At 45.1% G+C, this 21,711-nt stretch overlaps 1 protein-coding gene across 2 annotated transcripts; it reads left to right on the top strand.

Moving 5' to 3' along the window:
- The first annotated feature begins 420 nt into the window (after positions 1–420).
- LOC134283994 (MICOS complex subunit Mic60-like) lies at positions 421–20,480 on the top strand. 2 transcript variants are annotated; one of them, XM_062846235.1, is made up of 7 exons: positions 421–673; positions 16,541–16,680; positions 16,763–16,968; positions 17,349–18,298; positions 18,824–19,052; positions 19,215–19,235; positions 19,338–20,480. In XM_062846235.1, the coding sequence occupies exons 1-7, from the start codon at positions 629–631 to the stop codon at positions 19,961–19,963; spliced, it is 2,217 nt and encodes a 738-aa protein (XP_062702219.1). In that variant the 5' UTR covers positions 421–628; the 3' UTR covers positions 19,964–20,480. The 2 variants fall into 2 exon arrangements, with proteins under 2 accessions (XP_062702219.1, XP_062702221.1); XM_062846237.1 differs by lacking the exon at positions 19,215–19,235 and having other exon boundaries at positions 423–673.
- Positions 20,481–21,711: the final 1,231 nt, after the last annotated feature.

The raw sequence follows: 21,711 nt of genomic DNA, 5'->3' as shown, positions 1-21,711 counted from the left end.
TCGAGTTTGTGGTGAAATTTGTTTGGTACAAGAGCATAGGGCACTGCACTGTTTTGATTTTGTATGGGATTTTGACGTTTCGTGGCCTTGTTGTTTACAAAATTTCTGAAAGAGTGAAAGAGAAGGAGATAATTTCATGCACTGCCCTATACACTCTAAGGGTCTGTGTCAATTGGCGAATTAAAATTAATTTTTACTTAAATTTGACAGTTCAACACTTAAACTTGACAGTTCTCCTAAGGAAATAATTATCGAACTGTCAAGTTTAAGTGAAAATTAATTTTAATTCGCCAATTGACACAGACCCTAAATTTGTGGTCGAAACCGATCTAAAATCGTCTACCGGCAGATTCGACCACAATCGTCGAACCCCTTGTCAGAAACGTCAAAACCTCCGGATTTTTGTTTCGCTTTGGCGAAGCGTGCGTCAAAATCGTCGTCAGTGCAACAAACCCGCAAACACATTTAAACTTTTCTTGCTTTCCGTCATCGATTCGGGTCCGCGGTCCGTCGTTTCGTTGCTTTTTTTTTCGGAAGAGTGAGTGCGATCAGGTGCGTGTATCGCGGTGAAAATTGTGCAAATATCCCGCAAAATTCCCTGGAAAAGGACACGTAAAAAACGGGAACCATGTATCGCTTGCTAGTGCAGAAGACGTTCCTCAGCGGATCGAAGGTAGGTGATGGATTAGTGCCCGGAATGGAAGAAAAAATCGCCATCAGAGCTCATCTTGCGAAGCGGAGGAAAGGTGTTATGTCACTCAATAATACACGCAAGACGGCAACCAGCAGTTTGGGGAAAATAGTGCTCTTGTTATTCGGGGGAAAACAAAATAGATATAAAATATGTCACGGTTACGGAAGAGTTATCCTAAGGATTGCCACAGTGATAACACTGAAGATTTTAGTTAAAAACAAAAGTAAACTAGGTAGCGTTGTTTGATTTCCTTTGCCACAGTCTTTGAAATTCAAAAACCCTGATATTTACATCCTTTTACCGATGATTCGTAGTTTTCTTTAAATATTGTTATTGATATGAAGGTTGACTGCACAAACAGTCTCCTTCCAATATCTGGAGCCTTCCAAATTTTGCCTAATCACTATCCGCACTTTTCCGACCTACTGACGTCAGGGAGTATGCGAAAGGTACATCGTGGCGCTAACGCCGACTCTGTGCGGTATCGACTTCCAGCACGATCTGGAGCGACTGAAGCAACCGGATGTGGACATTGCATACAGAATATGGAGGCAGCGCTGTCGGATGAAGGTGGCGTCGATGCGATCATTGTGGTGGGCTGCTGAGTGTATTTAAATCATCTATCAAGTACGCACTGTAGTGTGTGAAGTGTGGGAAGGATCATCCAACGTACCACTGCGAACAATTCAAGACCATGGATGTGTCGGCGCGTAGGGAACTGGTACTCACATCGAAGTTGTGCTTCATTTGCCTGTGCCAAGCGCCTTGGGTTGAGGCGCAGCAATCTTTCTTTGGAAGTCGGTATTACAGTCGACATCGTCAAGCTGGTGGTTTCGTCGCGTTTCAACAAGGAAACCAAGCTCACCACATCCGCTTACGTGCTGGGAAAGCTCATGGCAACCCCGCATGCCAGCGTTTCGACGTAGCAAACATGTCGTACTTGGAGCATCTACAACTCGCGGACCCCCAATTCAACCAACCAGGTTTGGTGGATGCCTCACTGTCCGTATTTGAGGCCCGGCAGGTCAAGGATCTAAATGGCGTTCCTGTAGCACATCGTTCCATCATTGGACGGATCGAGGGGCGGATGGTTGCAGGAAGAATTTCGAAACAATGGTGTACGCACGCGCATCACTCGTTGGTTTTCACCTGGAATTCGACATCGATCGCACCTTGCGATTGTTCTGGGAAGACCAGGAGTTGCGCCAAGCAAAGTTTTGGACACAGGAAGAACAGAGGGTCGTTGATCACTTCAACCCGACTCTTACACTGATGAGCAGAGGTGTTACTACAGCAATGGTTTATTGGCAAAAGAGGACGATACATGGAATGGGAGGGTATTTATAGTCTAGTAACAATTATCAAAGCCTACTAACTAATTAACCTAAGGTTTGCTTCTCAACACCCCCTCTCAAACCTAGCGCCTGGCGATGCTTCTTGAAAACATCCGTCGGTAGGCCTTTGGTGAGTAGATCAGCAACTTGTTTTCCGGTTGGAATATACTGCACTTCGATTTCGTGTTCTTCAATGCGTTCTCGTACAAAGTTATAGCGAATATCTATGTGCTTGAGCCGTTTTTGATCCCTTGGTTCCTTGGCTATTTGGATACAGGACTCTGGTTGTCCTCGAAGATGACTACTGGTGAATCCGGGTCCACTTCGAATTGCGTAGCCAGATTACGAAGCCAAATTGCTTCACATGCCGCTTGGCTCAGCGACACGTATTCCGCCTCGGTTGAGGATAATGATACCGTTGACTGCTTTCGCGTAACCCAGGTTACAGTGTTGTCGAATATCTTGAAACAGAAACCCGATGTGGATCTCCTATCGTTTACATCGCTGCCCCAATCTGCATCCGCGTAGCCGATTAGTGGATCGTTCTTGCTGCGACTGTAGACGAGTGAGAAGTCCTTCGTCCCTTGTAGATACCGCACGACTCGTTTCAGGGCCTTCCAGTGTTCTTCGGTTGGTGCATTCTGGAAGCGGCTGAGGATATTTACTGCCGCACATATATCCGGACGAGATGACAGCATGAGGTACGTGAGACAACCCGTTAGCTCACGGTAGGGACACTTCCATGGTTCCTGGCCATCTTGTAGTTGGACCAGCTTGGTGCTTGGCTCCAGTGGGGTCGAAACCGGTTTGCACGATTCCATTCCGAAACGCTTCAAGAGATCAAGCACATATTTAGTTTGATTGATGCTTAACGTACCTTCCTTTCTATTGTGTTCAATCCGCAGGCCCAGAAAATGGTTTAGCTCTTGAAGGTCAACCATATCGAATTCTGCAGCCAACATCCTCTTGATTCGTTCCAGATCTTCCAACGAGTCCGACGCCAGAATAATATCGTCCACATAGAGGACGACGTAGAGTTGAACCTTTTTCCTCGTGAACGTGTAGAGACAGCTATCATATTTTGATCGTTGGAAACCAAGCTTCACCATAAACATGTGGAACCTCTCATTCCAGCTCCGAGGGGCCTGCTTCAATCCGTACAGCGATTTGTTGAGTTTGCAGACTTTCTTCCCCCTCTCAAATCCTGGCGGTTGCTTCATAAAAACCGTTTCCTGCAGGTCCCCGTTCAAAAACGCCGTTCGTACATCCATTTGGTGTAGATGCAGTTTCCGCTGGACAGCAACAGACAGTAACGTTCGAACTGTGCTCATCCGAACCACCGGAGCGTAGGTTTCTTGGTAGTCCAGTCCGTACCGTTGAGAGCACCCCTTCGCAACTAGCCGCGCCTTGTATCTGCTTACCGTATCATCGTCGTTGTACTTGATCTTGAAGACCCACTTACATGGCATCGCACGACAGCCATCCGGCAGGTCCACCAAGTCCCAGGTGCGGTTCTCCTCCAGGGATTTGAGTTCGTCGTTGATCGCCAGCTGCCATTCTGGCCAGTCGTCTCGTTTCTTCGCTTCTTCGATGGTCTCCGGGAGATTCTGGATGTAGCTTTCGGCATTCAACGCAAACGCTCCATACAGGTGATAGTCGGAAAACTTTTCCGGCTGCTTCCGCTTCCTGTCGGTTCGTCGTACTGCTTTGGCTTCTTCCACTTCCTCATTTTCATCCTCTGACAGCGATTCGAAAACTTCCTTCTCTTCTTCGGACGCCCTTGCTTCTTCTTCAATTTCATTTCCGGCTGGTTCCGGTTCCTGTTCCACATCCGAAACAAGATGGTCCTCCGTGTAGACGGGAGCTAACTTGGGCTTCGATTCTTCAATCAAGACGTCTCGAGAAACGACAACTTTCCGCTTTTCTGGATCCCACAATCTGTAGCCGTTCACAGCATAACCGACGAAATAACACACCTTGCTTTTGTCGTCCAGCTTGCTTCTCTTCTCCTTCGGGATGTGGGTGAACGCCTTGCTGCCAAACACACGCATTTTGGACACGTTTGGCTTATGTCCATACCATTTCTCGAAAGGGGTTACCGATTCCTGCAACGCTGACGTGGGACTTCGGTTGATCACGTATACCGCAGCCTGCACCGCTTCGTTCCACATGTGCCGTTTGAATCCAGAGTCGTCCAACATCGCACGGGATCGTTCCATGATGGTGCGATTCATGCGCTCCGCAACACCATTTTGCTGTGGTGTATAGGGCGCCGTAGTCTCCATCACAATCCCCTTGGTTTCGCAGAACTTGGTGAAATTTTCATTGACGTACTCACCACCGTTGTCGCAGCGTATCCGTGCTATCCTGCGCTCGAAATGTGCTTCTGCCATCGCCGAGTATTTCTTGAACATCTCCAGAACGTCACTCTTCGCCTTTATCACGTACACTGCCGTGAAGTGGGTGAAATCGTCGATGAAGCTCACGAACATTTTTCCGCCATCCCAAGCGGCTGGCTTGAATGGCCCGCAAACGTCGGTGTGTACCAACTCCATCGGACGACTGGATCTAGCTCGTGGTGTGTCAGAAAAAGGCAATCTCACCTGTTTCGCTTTCATGCAGGATTCACAAATTTCGTTTGCTTCCAGATTCTTCCCGACGTCCAAGCCTTCCACCATGTTGCAACGAACCAGTTTTGCCAGGCTGGAATTGCCGATATGGCCGTATCGCCGATGCCACAGAACCCGCCGTGCTCCGGAATCAGCAGCTAGAGCCGACTCGCTTGATGGAATCACCTCAATATTCAGTTCGTACAGCTTGGTCCTCCTCGTAGCTGTGCAGACTCGTGAACCATCTGCTCTCGTGATGCTTGCTTCGTCGCGTGTGAATGTGGTGCGCATACCTCGTTCGCCGATTTTCTTGACAGAGAACAGGTTCAGGGTCAAATCCGGAACGTACAGAACATCGTAGACGACGCACCGCAGTTGTTTGTCATCCACTGTTGCAAGCATCCTCACCTCTCCAGCATATTCACTCACCAGCTGTTGCCCTGACTTCGCTACTGTGATGACCACGGGGCGCTCCAAACGATGGACGTTGAACATGTACTCACTATTTCCAACCATGTGTTCTGATGCGCCGCTATCGAGGATCCAGCGAAATTTTCCGTTGCTCGTGCTCTTCGAGTCGTCGGTGCCCACAAACGCAACATCGTGCTGCGTGTCCGCAGCATTGGCCTTCTGCTTTGGCTTCTTCTTCTGCTTTGCCGGCAATTTTCCTGTGCCACAATCCTGCTTGCGACCGCTTCCCGGGCAGTCCACTCGCTTGTGTCCTGGTTTGCCGCATGCATAACAGTTGAAGCCGAATTTTCCAGGTTTTCCAGCAAACGCCGTGCCGGACTCCGAACGCACTTCAACCAGCTGCCGCTTGATACCTTCATTCAGCAACCTTGTCTTCACAAATTCCAGCGAGCACTGTTCCACTGGCAAGGTTTCCAGCACTGTTATCAGCTGGTCGTAGGACTTCGGCATCGATTGCAGCAAGTTGAATACGATCACCTTCTCGTCGAACTTGACTCCAGCTGACTCCAAATCTCGAACGTTCTTCTCGAAGGCAACAACGTGTTCCTGCAGGGGGCGAGATTCGTCATACCGCAATACCGACATTTGCTTCAGCAGGTAGAAAATGCCGGCGACACCTTTCTTCTCGAAAAGTCGCTCCAACGTGGACCAGATTTCCTTGGGCGAGGTTTTCCCCTTGATGAAATCCAAATGCGAATCCGCGATCTTGTGGATGATTATGGATTTGCACTTTGCGTCTTGCTGCCTTCGTTTTTCACGTTTTTGCTCCTTCTGGGCCTTGACCACGGCGGTGTCCGTCTCTTCGTCCGCGTAGAAATCTTCCTCTTCCAAGCTCTTCCGGATGCAGTTCACCAGTCCCAATTCTTCCAGGTAGGCTTCCATTCTAAAACTCCAGTTTGAGAAGTTGGCTCCATCGAAGAGGTACACCCGTTGGATTCTTTCTTCGTCCATTCCGCTTCCGATTGTCCGAATCGCACTTCCGAAACCGAACTTACTTCGAAACGACACCCGTACCGAATTTTCACCTTGCTCGTGAAAATTTTCTTCTTGGCCTTGACTACTCCAAACAAACCAAAGTTGCTATGGAAATCACGTGCTTTGGGCCGATAACCTGATGAGCAGAGGTGTTACTACAGCAATGGTTTATTGGCAAAAGAGGACGATACATGGAATGGGAGGGTATTTATAGTCTAGTAACAATTATCAAAGCCTACTAACTAATTAACCTAAGGTTTGCTTCTCAACATACACGTACGAAAGATGGTTGCTATAATTGTCCGACTTCCAATGGACAATTCAAAGCAGCAACTGGGAGAGTCGCTGACTGCAGTAGTCAGGCGGATACGGGCCATGGAACGCAGGTTCGAAAACGACTCAAACTTCAACTACGTTGTGCTCATGCAGGACTATCAGGATTTAGGCCACATGGACCCGATTCCGAAGGCGGAGAGTTGATTGTACGAGGTCCTACTATTTGTCGTATCATGGGGTTGTAAAGGAAGGCAGCAGCAGAACCAAGCTTAGGGTGGTGTTTGACGCTTCGTGTGTCACCACTTCTGGAGCGTCACTCAACGATCTACTCGGTGCACTGCATATCAACACCGATATCTTCGATATCATGATGGAGATTCAGGTTCAACCGCAGACGCGGTAAAGATGTACCGACGAATATTGGTGCACCCTAACGACCGAGATTTTCTACGGATAGTATGGAGAAGCTCACCGGACAAGCCAATACAGCACTTCCGGTTTTACACGGTGACATACGGGCTGAAGCACTCTGGATTTCTGGCCATGGCAGCACTCAAGAAGGCAGCGGACGAATGTGAAGGAAGGTATCCCGAAGCCGCAGAGCGCATCAAGAAACTCATATCCGGAGCTAAATCTGTCGCGGAAGCGGAAGCTATTCGTCTTGTCAAGGAGATCAACGAGATCGTGGAGAGTGCCGGTTTTACATTACGCAAATGGAGCTCGAATTTAGCGGTGGTTCTAGAATCGTTACCTGAAACCAGCACGACGCCAATGCATATACACAGTTTCCGGATGAACGAGATACAGTGAAGTCTCTAGGAATTCATTGGGTTCAGGACAAGGACGTTTTCACGATCAAGGTAAGCCTGCAGACTGATGGGCCCAACACGAAGCACCAACTACTGTGCCAGCTGGAGAGGATCACCATTCCAACTACGAGGATCAAATCCAACTCCACGGCTTTTCTGATGCCTCCGAGGAAGCGTATATGCGGCAGTTGTGTACCTCAGAGCGGTGGATAAGATTGAGGCAAGGTCTACGTTACGTTTCTGGCAGCGAAGACAAAGGTGGCACCCGTACAGCAGGTATCTCTTCCACGCTTAAAAAACTCAACGCTGCTGAACTACTAGCGAAGCTGATGAAGCAAGTTGCTGAATCTCTCAAGCGCATTCTGGTAGAACAGTATCCTTGGACGGACTTCAGTGGCTCTCAGGACATCCCCGAAAATGGAACACTTACGTGGCCAACAGAACTTCATCGATACTGGAGTTCTTGCCGCGTAAACATTGGGTTCACGTTGCATCGAACGATAATCCTGCAGACTATGCGTCTCGTAGGCTATCTCCGACATAGCTTATCGATCATCATCTGTGGTGGTCTGGACCAACGTGGCTGGCGGAAGAAATCGAAGATCAGTAGCTTGTACCCTTTCTTGGACGGAACCGAGACGATTGATGTCGGGGGACGTTTGTTTTGTATATTAGGAACTATTATTAATAATGCAAATGGAGTTATTATGCGTGAAGAAGACTTTCTGTGTGAGCTGAGAATAAAACGATGTTGTTGAGTTTCCAGTAAAAGGCAAAAGAGATCGAGCCCAGCTCGATCACTTTATTTGTAGGTTTTCATACAATAGAACTTACTTACTAGACACTACATACATACTCTGAATGCTTATCTATATTCTGAGTGCTACAATGGCCGTAGCTTATCGTTTTGAGATCTAAGGGCGCCATACACCATGTTGTGAACGAGCATTCGTGTACCCCATGATCGGCTCGGCTCGTGTCTATCACAACGATGGATAGACGACGACGGCCGCCGCCGCCGACGACGACGACGACGATGACGAACATACAGCAGAAGAGCAGAAAGCCATCAACTGCAGCAGCAGCCAGATGCTGCCCGCGCGCGCTTTCCGCGGTGTTACTTTTAATATGTTGTGATTAATTGTAATATTGTGTAATTTGTGTACATAGTCTGTAAATAAATGTGCATGTTTTTATTATCGTAATGTCCGGGTGTGAAGTGTTTTATTCGGCCACATAAGTACATTTCCCCGGATATGAAAGTGGCGACGAGGTTTACTGCCCCGATTGGCACAACAGTCCCATGTGAATAGGAAACCCAGCAAACATGGGACTGTTATGCGAATAGGGGCAGTTTAGCAGTCGGTTGTAAAAGCGCATGACCGACTCAACGGGTCCTACGCGGGAGGGAAGATGGACGAATTGGCATCATCATCGTCGCACAGCAGAACCTGGCAGGAGTCGGACAACGTTAACGTCCTCCTGCAGGAGCACGGGTTTGCTTCCGAATGATGATCATTCATCCCCATCATCCAACGCCATCACCGAATTTGGCAACCCAGTGTAAGTCCAGTGGGAGTCCGAACGCACAGTCAGCGTCCTCCCATGGCAGCACGGTTCGATTCGCAGGATGGCTATTCCCTTCAGCATTGACCAAAGGAATTGGTAATCAACGTCCATCAGGAGTGGTACACTGTTGGCCGTGTCCTCCAATGGCAGCACGATTCGTTCCTGAAGTCGTTTGCTCCCCGTTATCCGTCAACACCATTCGGATCAAGCAGCCATGCAGAAGTCGGATGCCACACAGCCAGCGTCCTTCTGCATCAGCCCGGTTTGGATTGCGAATGTGTACAGTGTAATCGGATGCATCCTGTTTGGTCAAGACTTTCTTCGGCGCATGAAGAAGTGTTTCTTGATTTCATGTTCGTCATTTTAAAAGGGGGAGATGTTGTGAACGAGCATTCGTGTACCCCATGATCGGCTCGGCTCGTGTCTATCACAACGATGGATAGACGACGACGGCCGCCGCCGCCGACGACGACGACGACGATGACGAACATACAGCAGAAGAGCAGAACGCCATCAACTGCAGCAGCAGCCAGATGCTGCCCGCGCGCGCTCTCCGCGGTGTTACTTTTAATATGTTGTGATTAATTGTAATATTGTGTAATTTGTGTACATAGTCTGTAAATAAATGTGCATGTTTTTATTATCGTAATGTCCGGGTGTGAAGTGTTTTATTCGGCCACATAAGTACATTTCCCCGGATATGAAACACCACAGTTTGCAGCAGTCGTCATTTCCTTTTGTCATGCAGCACCCGGCGATACTCCCGAAGAACCACACTGAAATGAAAACTTCATTAGTTTGTATGTGCGCAAAGCAGATAAAAGCGAATCGGTGACTCAAATCCTCATTTTATGTGCGGCATTTAGATTTCAAAGGGTTTGCATTAAATATGATTGAGTAGCACATATTTTTTATATGCACAGCTATGAATTCTAAAAATGATACATTTACAACCTATGTTAACTGAATATAAATTTTGAGTGTAACGATTAATATTTCAAAACGTTCAAAACATTTCAATAACGGAAAACTTGTGGAGCAAGAAAAAATACTTTTGTTGCTGGCCGAGTTTACGGTCGGTATTTGAAGTCTTCCGGCGATTTCCTGCAGCTTTTCAAGGTAATGTATTTTAATCATTTACTTTTACGTAATAATAATCATAATCAAAATATGCCACAGATCGAGATCGAGGTTATACAACGCGGTAAAGCACAGTGACCAAAGATGAACTTCCAGAAGATTTCAAGAATTCGACATAAACCTACAAGTAGGTGAAATCAATCAGCGGATTTAGCGGAGACAAGAGTCCGTAAGTGTTTATGCTAAAAAAATAGTATTTGATTTAAATAAACGTTTTCTTTCAGGGTTTCCAGAAGAAAGCTCCAACCAGAAGAAGCCTAAAGTACCAGAAAATGTACTGCCGCCTTAGAAGGAAAACTATCTCCGGAGCTGTGCACGCCAACGACGCCAATCACGGAAACACCAGATGCGAAAGTTCGACAAATAACATCAGAGGCGAGTCCCCACCGTATTAGAAAGAACCTCCTCGTCCTTCCACCCACATCGAGTCGAGCATCGAGTAGCTTTTCCGTTTGTCCCGGACCCTGCTTGGAAGCTCTATCACGGAGACATCGCTTTTGGAAAGATCCACGCAATCACCATAGTGTATAAATCTAGTTCCAAATAAAAATTGTCATCATAAAATAATTAGTCTTATTTATTTTATTTCTAGAAAATCACATTTAGTATTTATTTGTGATGACATATAAAATAGAATAAGTTGACCTTTAAAATGTAAAAGTTTAGACCTTTATTATTTATGTGCATTGCTTGTAGAAACTAAGATGTTCTAGCCCATCTGGTTCTATGTGCAAGGCCAGTGTAATTTAAGTGCAAAGCTTGATTGCAAAAATCTATGTGCGCGGCAAATACAAACTAGATGCGGATTATTTTTAGTGCATGGCGTGTCCAGATTACTGGTTGAGGGGCTCAGGGCTGGTAGCAGGAACTGATGGTCAAAATAGTTATTTTAGTGACCAAAATCTCTGAAATAGTGACCAAATAGTGACTTTCAGATGGCAAAAAAGTGGCTAAATAGTGACTTTTGGCACAAAAATATGCTTAGTGAGGAAACATTGTAGAACGAATTTGATTCAGAAAACCCTGCAGTACCGCATAATGAAAAATGTTCAAGAAAAACTTTCATCTTCCATTCCTAAAATTGTACAAAGCTACATGTATTTACAATTTTATAGAATACATTGTGCATAACTAGATGAGCATGGCATGAAAATTCTGTCAAGAAAAAATAAATAGATTATGAAACTCTTGGAAAACTTGTTGGATGTTTTCTGTCATGAATTTCACCTTGATGGAAACTTAGATAGACAAATACTTAAAAATGTGCAAATGAATTTGAATAAGAATTTTTCAAATATGATTTCTTGAATATTTTTGCAAAAATTCTCTCAAAATAAAATAAAATGAATAACAGAAAGTAATTAAGTAATTTTGATGTAATACTTGAAATATTTCTCCACGTACCCCCTTGGAAATTTTCAGAAGAATTACAAGAAGAAAACAACGGTTTTTTTTTTTGAATAGCCTATGAAAATGTAATAGAGTTCTTAATTTCTTCAAAATGTCCCATATTTACTAATTTATTTGAATTGTCTCATAGTTTCTGGTTAAATTTTCATAATATGTAGTTACAAGCATTCTGGGAGAAGTTATTTTTTTTAGTCTTAAAATAATGACCAAGCCACTAAATAGCGACTTGCTATTAGGCCTGCACTCTCACCGACGCATCATGGGGCGGCCCCATACAAAATATGTTTGCGTTAGTTTATAAAACTCTCCAAACTTTATGGAACTCAATCTTCCAATATATATAAAAGTTGTTTCGATACACACGTACAGTGATTGGATTCCATTGATGTTTTTTTTTAAGGCATATGTTTTGAAGATTTCTATAACAGTTTTACTACTTTTAGTTCTACATATGACCTAGGTCGTCCCAAAACTCCATGAAATTTAGGTGCAGGATCTACAAGCAAAACTAGTATCACAGACAAACAGACGTAACACTCTGATAATTCACATCGTACAACGATTTAACGGTCTTTTTCAAAATTTGATAGTTGGCCAACTGCCCAACCGTGGCGCTCGCATCGTTTTTGTTCGAGTTTGACGTTTGCTCACTACCGCCACCTAGTTGGTGGTCGGCCAAACATAGGCCTTTAAGCATTGGACGAATATGTTTCCGTGACTATGATTTGAATCGAAAAATGTTCGAAGTGTTACGTCTGTTTGTCTGTGCTAGTATTATACGAATGACTACAGTCCGGATTCGCTGGTTGGGTCACGACTGCGCCCCGATTAGCGAATCGTGTTCGTTCGTTGGGGCAACTGACAACTGATCAAAATGCTCTAAACACACGCAAGTGACGAGAAATACGTCACGGAACACTCACATACTTGCGCAAACGTTCTGTATACAGGAGCTGTGATGCGAGGGCGGTCAGACGTCAAACTCGTTTTGACATCTATTTTGACATTGACAGTGCTTTTTAGTTGGGTTTTGCCCCAACCAGTGAACATCCAACCATCGAGACAGCCCATCTAACGAGCTCTCAACGATCGAATCGTCACTGTATTCTATACGCCCCAGACCAACGACCTTTCTAACAAGTAAATGGAATATTATATTGAACTGTATACATGGTACAGATCTTACAAGATCTCCATGGAATATAAGCCTTTGTGCCCAGTCCACAAAACAATCAGTGCTTGTGCAGGTCTGTGAAGGTCCGTAATGTAATAATGTCCGCGAAGGAATTTAGAGGTCCGCAAAGCGCTGTAATGGTCTTTAAAGATTACTCAAGGCCGTGCATGGTTCGCTCTCATTATTTGAGGTGTTGTAAACATTTAAATACACAATTTTAACACAACAGTTTCAACACTATGAAATTACAAGGGCATTGCTTACTTTTGGGCGTTTATCAGTATATGAAGATGGCTGTTCCAGTTTACAATATAGATTCCAATTCGTAAAAACACGCTTCCCTAAGAAATCTAGTACCAGATTTAGATTCTGCAATGATTGATCTACCGAGAAAAGCGGTCATGACGACCAAATGTTTCCTCAGAGGTATTTGATGGCTAATATGGTAACTTTATGTTGGAATATTTCAATCATCGCCGACAACTTGATTGATATTGCAGGATAGGAGCAAGTAGTAGCCAATTTTCTTTCAATGTCTCCCATGGATCCTAAAGAAAGACATAAAAGTAGTTGCGAAGCGATTTTTTTGTAAGGAACGGTTTGTATAGGGAAAATTTGACTTTTTAATGTGGCATCATTTGATGGTTTAACATTTTTAAATATTTTTCAATCCGTATTTTATCAATTTCCCAAAAAAGTTGAAAAAAGTGACTTTTTAGGTGAAAATAGTGACTTTAGTGACCTGACCTTGAAAAAAGAGACTTTTTAGTGACCAACCCAAAAAAAGTGACAAAGTCACTAAAAAGTGATTTGCTACCAGCCCTGCTACACTTGCAGAACTGTGATGCAGGTCCCAGACTTCTGACGGCAGTAGACGTGTGCGCCGCCGCGCCGATGAGAAATCGGCGTGAATCGGCGTGCGGCTCCCCAAGTCAACAAGAATCAAATATACCTACTATATTTTTTAAACGGGGATTGGTAAAGGGGTGTTATACCCATGTACTGGTGGAAAAAGCTTATGGTTATGTTGTTTGAAGCCGATCCAGGAAGCATCGGCGTGTCGGCGTGGCAATCGGAGGCGGCGGCGGCGGCGGCGTGAAAACCGCACGCCGATCGGCGTATCCCTTCTCAGAAAGGCTACCATCAACAAAACCAGAAAATTTCTGCAGCAGCACATAGCTAGATGTCCACCTGTTATAATCCAATCATTGGAAAGTAGTTAACTTTGTTCATAATTGATTAAGAAGCCCCACGCCGAGTTCACGCCGATTATTCGACGCACACGTCTAGACGGCAGCAATTAATCAAAGGTACTGGATTCCAAACTGCCAACATCTCATCAAACAAGTCATTTAGAATTGCGTCAAATGTTGCCGACAGAAAGCCAGTACACCACAGCAGCTAATGGGCAGTCATCCAGCAGTTATCCATTCTGCAATACCCGCGGAAACGTTGCTCGAAGGGATACATCGTCGTATTTGTCTGCCTCTCGAGCAAGGCGGTTCACCTCGAGGTTGCAGGTAACCTCTAAACTGATCCGTTTTTGAGAGCTTTTAAGCGAATGATTTCCCAGCGAGGTTACTGCAACGAGATCTGATCGGGTAATGGGACGAACCTGGGCAGTACCGATGGTGCCGATCGACAACTGACGGAGATCTACGAAGCAACACAGACTCACAGCGTTCCTGTGTGGCAGTGTGGCATGCGTTGGTATTGTGTGCTGCACACGGCGCTGCGTGGACGCGCCGAGCGTGTGTACCTAAGATGGCTATCAGGCGATTGATCGCACGTCGAGGAGCTCCGGTCGAAATCCGCAGCGGTAGGGGAACGAATTTCATGGGTTCGAGCAACAAATCGATTGTCAGCTAGCAGAAACATTCATTAACGCAAAGACCAATTGGGTGTTGTTGAACAGACTACACGCTCGTTGAAAACTACTCTAAAGTGAGTAGAATTCCACTCACTTCATTACACTCAGAAATAAAAGTATACACGGAATTACTATTATTTATGCATTTTGTATCCGCATCTCTCTCACTCTCTTTCTGTTTTCATGCTATCTGGTGCTTCGCCTGGGTTGACGAAACACTTCTCTTCAACCCAGGCTAAACGGCAGATAGCATGAAAACAAAAAGAGAGTGAGAGAGATGCGGATACAAAATGCATAAATAATAGTAATTCCGTGTATACTTTTATTTCTGAGTGTACAAAGTGCATCAGCTCAAAAGAGAGTAAAGCGAATTTACTCTCTTTAGAGTATTCATTGATTTTGTTGAAAGAGAGTAGTATTTACTCACTTTTATTTTTTGCAAAATTAGCGAAAGTGAGTAGATAAATATTCCTCGGGATGGTTTTCGGAATTGTTTTTCATTTTCAAATAACTAAAACACAAACATTAAGTTGAGCAAAAATCTTGCCTGTTTTTTATTCTATAGCATTCATTATATACACAACATTATAATAAAATTATAAAATCACTTTAAACTTCTCTTGGAACTCGAAGATGGTTTGGATTACATGTTCATTACTATACGAACAGTTGCCATTTGAAGTAGCTGATTCAAGCAAGGATCTATCGCACTTGATCAACCGAATCCTTGCCGTTGTTAGTCATGGACTGAAATTAGAGAACAGATGATCATTACAACTCATTAAACACCAAGTCAAAATACAAACAACTTACTTTTAACTGTTTTACTGGTGTTAAGGAAATGCACCTCCCGGAAGTGGAGTTTCAGCTCTGCCGCTCAGCCTCGAACCTCCTCGTCAGCAACATAACCCTCGACATAACCGGCGAGAACAATTTTACGGCGACAACAAAGTTGACAAATGGCGTCATTATTAACATTTTTTATAAGTCTCACCTGTTGGTTACCGGAAGGTTTCCGGGTCCACTGCTACTGATCGTGATTTATTTCAGCGCCGGTTCCAGGTTTTCCGCCGGCTTGCAACTTGGCACACAAGAATCTCCTGCAATCTGATGATCAATGATCAATCACAACAGCTAGTGAGTTTTTCGTAAATAAAACGCCTTACTCAAAAGTGAGTAAAGCAGAGATCTGACGTGACAGAGTAGTTAATAACTCACCTTGACAAATGCATGTTACTCACCTTTGACAGATTTAGCCAAAGTTTGAAAGTGAGTATAATTTACTCACTTGAGAGTAGTTTTCAACGAGCGTGTAGGAGCATCCCATATGGGTGGAGCATGAGAGCGACTTGTACGATCAGTGAAAACTGCGCAAACAGCAATGGATACTGAAGGACCACGAATGGACATCGAATGAAGAGTCTCTGCCGACAGTGAAAAAGGGAAGAAATTCTACGATATCCAACCAGCTTTTAGCACCAAACCGTGGTATACAAAGTGGACTTGCCCGGATCCGATGTCAGGTTGATCAACAGGTTGATGACGGGACACGATTTTTCCAAATTCTGGTTAGCGAAAATGAAGCTGGAGGAAACCGAGGAATGCGAACTATGCGACGAACCAGAAACTGCGGACCACCTCATAATGCACTGCCCTAGATTCGGAATATTAAGATCCAAATTCGACTTTGAGTTGCAATTTCACAGCCTACAAGACTTGCTAAAATCTAAAAATATGAAGGTTTACAGAGAGGTAACAGATTTCATACGACAAGCTAAGCTAAGTTTGTAAACATAAGTACAAATTGAACGAACTGAACGAAACATCAAAGCTAGCCGTCACAAGAAAAGAGACGGCAACAGTCAGCTGGCCATATGGTCGTCGTCACCGGGCCACACACAGAAGCTATCAGAACAACAGCTTCGACCAGAGGAAAGAAGAAGAAGAAGAAGCCGACAGTGCCGGTGGAAGCTGAGAGTGTTGTGAACTCGTGGTGCCGGTGTAAATTAATATTTATCTTTTTTGATAAATTACTGATCCTTCGATACTAATAAAAGGGAACACCAAACAGAAATTTAATTTCAAAAAGGGCCCTAGAGGCAAATATCTGAAAACCCCAACTTTATTTTACACCCAAGGCATTGGTCCTTGGATGTAAACTTTATATGACTAGGTACTTAAGCATTCTACTTTAAATATATCATTTCAGCGGCAAAGCACCCAGCTGCTTCGAAGTCTTAGCACCAGAGGAGCAGCCAACATCCCTCAATTCCGTGAGGCTGGTTTCGGAAAGGTGCTGGTGGTTTTGTCTCCGTTTCTCGTGGGCGGTGGAGTCGTAGCGTATGCTAAGTGAGTTTCGACGATTACTTTTACCCACAATGACTAAAATGATAAGATAACCTTTTAATTTATCTTTGTATGCATCCCACAGATACGATAACGAGTTCAGGAAAACGCTCGTCACGAACGTGCCAGCCCTTGAACCGGTCTTGAAGACACTACTTCAGGAAGAGAATCCACTGGACGAGGTTTCGAAGAAGCTGGACGAAATCTCCAGTACCATCAGCGGGTATACTTCAACGGTTACTGGGTTCTTCACGGGTGGTACCAAGGAAGAGGAGAAGAAGGCAGAAAAAAGTAAGTGAAATCTTGTAAAAAGTAACACAAAAACAAAACCCTGAGTTATGGTAAAAGTGGGAGCCCGCGAATAGTGACATTCATACTTTCGATGTTGTTGTTTTAGTATGGTCCCAGGGTTATTCCTAAAAGTAATATGAAGTTTTATAATATCTAATTTACATAGTTCATAATGTCACAAATATGCTAACGCTAGTGCTAAGGAATTTAAAGATTTTTAGACATGGGAAACAGGCTTCAAGAAAATATTATGAAATTTTAAACCTAAAAATAATGAGACCACATTAAAATTTAACGAAAAGTTGATTTAGGTAGTTACTGAGCCAAAATAGTGACTTCTCTTAAAATCAATAATAGGAATCTTACGTTCTCTCTTACAGAGGTTGATCTACCGCCGGTCACTCGTTCTAAATCGGTGCATGTACCAGTCCCAGCACCCCCGCTATCAAAACCGGAACCAACGGTGGAGAAGGTCAAACTATCCGAATCAGCCGTCAAATCTGCCACTCCTAGCTCTGTACCTGCACCAAAACCTGCAGCAGCTAAAGTGGCAGCCCCTGCTGCCGCGGCAACAACTGCAGCGACGCCCAAACCGGTTGTCGCCAAACCTACCGAAGAAGTACCCAAATCGATCAGCGATCTTGAGCGCCAGATCGACGTGGCAGCGGCAACCGCCATCAAAGAGTACGGCAAGGCCGTCCAGGTGCTCAAGGACTACACCAATGAGGTCAGGAAGGTGGTCGACGAATCTGTCGACAAGCTCGATTCGTCGAGTTGGGTGCTTTTGCGCAATCGCACCAGCGCACGGGATACTGCGCTGAAGGCGGCTGAGGATGCCGCGGACGAAGCCCGGGAGAATATCGAAAAGCTGCATCGCCTGCTGGACAGTCGCGATATCAAGTGTTCCGACGATCTGAAGGACAAGGCTCGTGAAAATATTGCCGCATACCTGGAACATTTGAAGAAGGCCAAGGAAGATGTCTACAAAGCACGAAACCTGGCCAACGTGGGCGAAAAGTACTGGAAGAAGGTGGAAACGGCTAGGAACTTCTTCATCGACGAAATCGAATCCCTCTTTCCGGGTATCAACCTGAGCGAAAAGAAGCTGGACCTATCCAAGGACGATTTGGATTTGTTCATCGTACATGCCTTCACGCAGGTGGTGGCGCACCAGAAGGAGCTACAAAAGCTGCAGATTGAGGGCGATCAACAGCTGAAGCGGGCCCTCGAGGCGGTTCGAGGAACCGATCAAAGCGAAGCCGTGAAGGCCCAACTGGAGTACGAGATTGCCAAGGAAAAACGTGAATTGAACCTGCAGAACCAAAGAAAGGTAAGTGATAAAGAATACGGTGTGGGTACTGCCACCTTGAGACATCTTCTTCACAAGACAGCTAGCAGTTTTGCTTTCATCTCGTGACGGACATTTCTCCTCCGTACTTTCCAATGATCGAGACTCCGACTGCCTGTATACAGTCCATACTGTTCACAAGATGATTGGTACATCAGAATCAACTACGCAACTCAGCCTCTTCCGCTCCACTTGCACCGGCATCTTGTTCACCATGAACGAAACCGTTTTGCTCCCAACAGCAACGTTGACCTTCAGACTTAAGGTTTTCATCCGATTGGACCTCTTGGTTCTGCCAGAAATCGTTGGTTGATGGTCTCCAACGAAGGTCATTTTCACCGATGTTCTCGGGCTTTTGTGATTTGACCCTTATGAGATTACGTTTTTTGGGTTTCCACTTCCGAGATTTCAAAGTTTTGCCCTTCTGTAATTTTCTCTTTCTGTGATAGAACGTAGTCCATCTCTTCAACATTTTGCGATTCATTAATCCAACGATATTTTTTTCAGCTTCTGGCCATCCGCGCTGAACTGGAACGCAACCTGCGTAATCAGATGAAGCGTCAATCGGAGGCGCACACCGACCACCTTGCCGATGCCCTCGCCCAGAAAGAGGTGGAAATGAAACGAAAGTTCCAGCGTGAGCTGGATGAGAAGATTACCACGGAACAGGCGGCCTACAAACTGCAGCTGGCCGCAATGCTCGGAAAACTCAAAGGAATGGATGCCGCCCTGAAAGGTAGATTCGATTGTTTTTCCATTGACATTGTTGTTTCCTGATGTCTATGTCCCGTGTGCTACTAATGTGTTCTTGTCTTTCTTATGTGTGTCTCATTCATCACCAACAACTACTACTCTACCATTTCCCTCCATCACATGCTAACACAAAAAATACGCGCAGAGATCGATGATGAAATGAAAGGTACCTACCGTGCTTATTGTTTGAATTCTTCGTATATCTGTTACTGTTCAGTAGTTCCGAGAATGTATGATTAAATCAATATCTTTTTTGGCAATCAACCAGGTCGTGCCGATGCCGAGAAGAGCGCCCATCAAGCTCAAGCCCTGTGGGGAGCCTGCCAGTCGCTGTGGTCTTCAATACGCTCCGGTCAACCGGGAAAATCGTGGCGCGAACAGCTACGGCCGCTGAAGGACGAAATCGGCGCTGTGGCCCGTGCCGCCGAAGGAGACGAATTGGTCGGCGTAGTGCTGAAGGGACTCCCAGAGAAGGCCAAGGATCGTGGCGTCTACCCGGAGGATGCCCTACGAGAGCGTTTCATCAAGGTGGAGCAAGTTTCGCGCCGGTTGGCCTTGGTTCCGGCTGAAGGTGCTCGGTTGCCGTTGTACTTCCTGTCGTACCTGCAAGCTGCCCTGATAGCCAAACCGGACGTGCCCATTTCGAAAGATGAGCTGGAAGACAAACCGTTCGATTTCAGCAAGCTGGACACGTACGATATTCTGAACCGTGCGCGCTACTGGCTGGATCGAGGAGATCTGGTTAAAACGGTCCAGTACATGAACCTGCTGCAGGGTGCGTCGAGGAAGGCCGCCTTAGATTGGCTCAATGAGGCACGTTTGCTGCTAGAAACACAACAAGCTGCCAGCACTCTGATGGCACATGCGTCGTCCAGTGGAGTTCGTTTCCTGTAAAACCGAACCGAATGCCATCGTATGTGTTATTTTAAGTGTCCATAACACCTCCTCCTATCGTATCCTTGCAACACCTACCGTTTCCAGCCGTCTTTGTTGTTTTTGTATGGATTACATCAGAGTCCTGCCAGCTGTAAGTTTACCCCACAACCGCGATCAGGTAGGTCACGACGATGGATCATGTTTAATTTTATTAAGTTTAACGACATTTAAACTGAGGAAAAGTCTCCATTCTACCCCTTATGGAACGAGAATGAACAAAATCCAAGTATTGCGTACCGTAAATTAAAAGTGTTTTGGCAATTTGAATAGACGAAGGCAAAAAATGGGATTAATGTCATTTAGCTTGGTGCTGCTTCAGTACTGAAGAGAAGCAAAGAAACAGGTCGCGAATTGAAAGTAAAAAAAACGGCGCCGATGAAAATTAGTGGAAGCAATTGTTTTCAAAATTTAGGAAGAAAATGTACTCTAAGGCCGATTAAGTTAATACACAACTAAAAATCGAAATTCTGCATCACCAAGAGGGGTTTTAATTTTGTATCACAAATCCGTTTTTAGACGAAGGACTTTTTCGAACTAATTGTTCGTTGATATCTTTTTGGCTACAAAGTAGCCTAACTGCATTCCAACGTATAGTAGAGCGCTAAAAGTCACTATTCGCAGCTGCAATACCAATGCCTTTCACTTCATGGTAAACGTCATTGTCGTATGTCACAAGATAAACAAATCCTTCAAAAACTTCAAACACATCCCCATCAAACATTACATCATCGCTACTACAACTAGGCCTGCCTCTATTTCTACCCGCAATCATGTAGTTCGTCAAGGTCAAATTTATTTTCAAGCCTATTCTCGCTGTATTTTTTTTTTTCGAGGTGTGAGAGATTCCTAGACTCTACTACTACCGGAATGGATCACTGAAGCCGACTTTTCCGCTACTCACCGCATCAAAACAAAAGCGCCACAGTATATGGACGGTAACACAGTGACAGCAGTCGAGTTACGTCGAACACACAAGGCTACGGTGGCGCTATCTGTTCATTTTATAGCGGCCGTTTTAGTTATTTTAGTGTTCCATTGATTGGATCAATACTGTGCACGCCTAAACACTCTAAATACTGTTTCGAGTGCAATTACCCCTCTAAATACTTAGTAAATAGAGTGCAATAAACACTCTAAATGCTGCTTCGAGTGCAATGTTGAACAGTAAATTTGAAAATTCAACGCCTTGCATCAACACATTTAAGATCACAAACGAGATAGACACTTGGTCTGCAATCCGAACACTTGATTTTAAATAAGAAAATCGGAAACGCGCAAAGGGTAGGGAAACCAAGCTGCAAGAGGCCAACCTTTAGAGGAACGGTGACCAACCGGACCAATGGACGGATAACCCTTGGGTTACGATTGGAAAGAAGAAGATAGTGAAAAAAGTGAAGTCAGCCCGCAAACGCGATCGGAACGATGCGCTGGTCTTCAAAATCGAGATAGACACGTACGGCGAGGTGATGAGGGCCATGCGAGGCTAAAATCGTCTGTCACCGCTGGGCGCGGATATAAAAAGCATCCGGCGCACCAGGACTGGAGAGATGAAGAAGCAGGCGTCCAAAAAAGGCACCTCTAGCCGGGACCCCTAGCGTAGTGGCTACACGTTCACTTCATAAGTGGATGGTCATGGGTTCGATCGCAGCCCCGACAATTGCAATTTTTCGTCAGTTGCTCTTCCCCCAGAGAGCGGCTGGCACCTG

The sequence above is a fragment of the Aedes albopictus genome, chromosome 1 (genome assembly GCF_035046485.1).
Source record: "Aedes albopictus strain Foshan chromosome 1, AalbF5, whole genome shotgun sequence".
In the NCBI taxonomy this organism is placed as follows: domain Eukaryota; kingdom Metazoa; phylum Arthropoda; class Insecta; order Diptera; family Culicidae; genus Aedes; species Aedes albopictus.
Note: the sequence above shows the minus strand (reverse complement) of the source record. Positions and strands in the feature narration are given on the sequence as shown.

Coding starts and splice junctions, on each gene's coding strand:
- LOC134283994 (XM_062846235.1), top strand. CDS start 629: ATGTATCGCTTGCTAGTGCAGAAGACGTTCCTCAGCGGATCGAAG. Junction 16,681..16,762: donor GGAGTCGTAGCGTATGCTAA/GTGAGTTTCGAC, acceptor TGCATCCCACAG/ATACGATAACGAGTTCAGGA. Junction 18,299..18,823: donor ACCTGCAGAACCAAAGAAAG/GTAAGTGATAAA, acceptor TATTTTTTTCAG/CTTCTGGCCATCCGCGCTGA.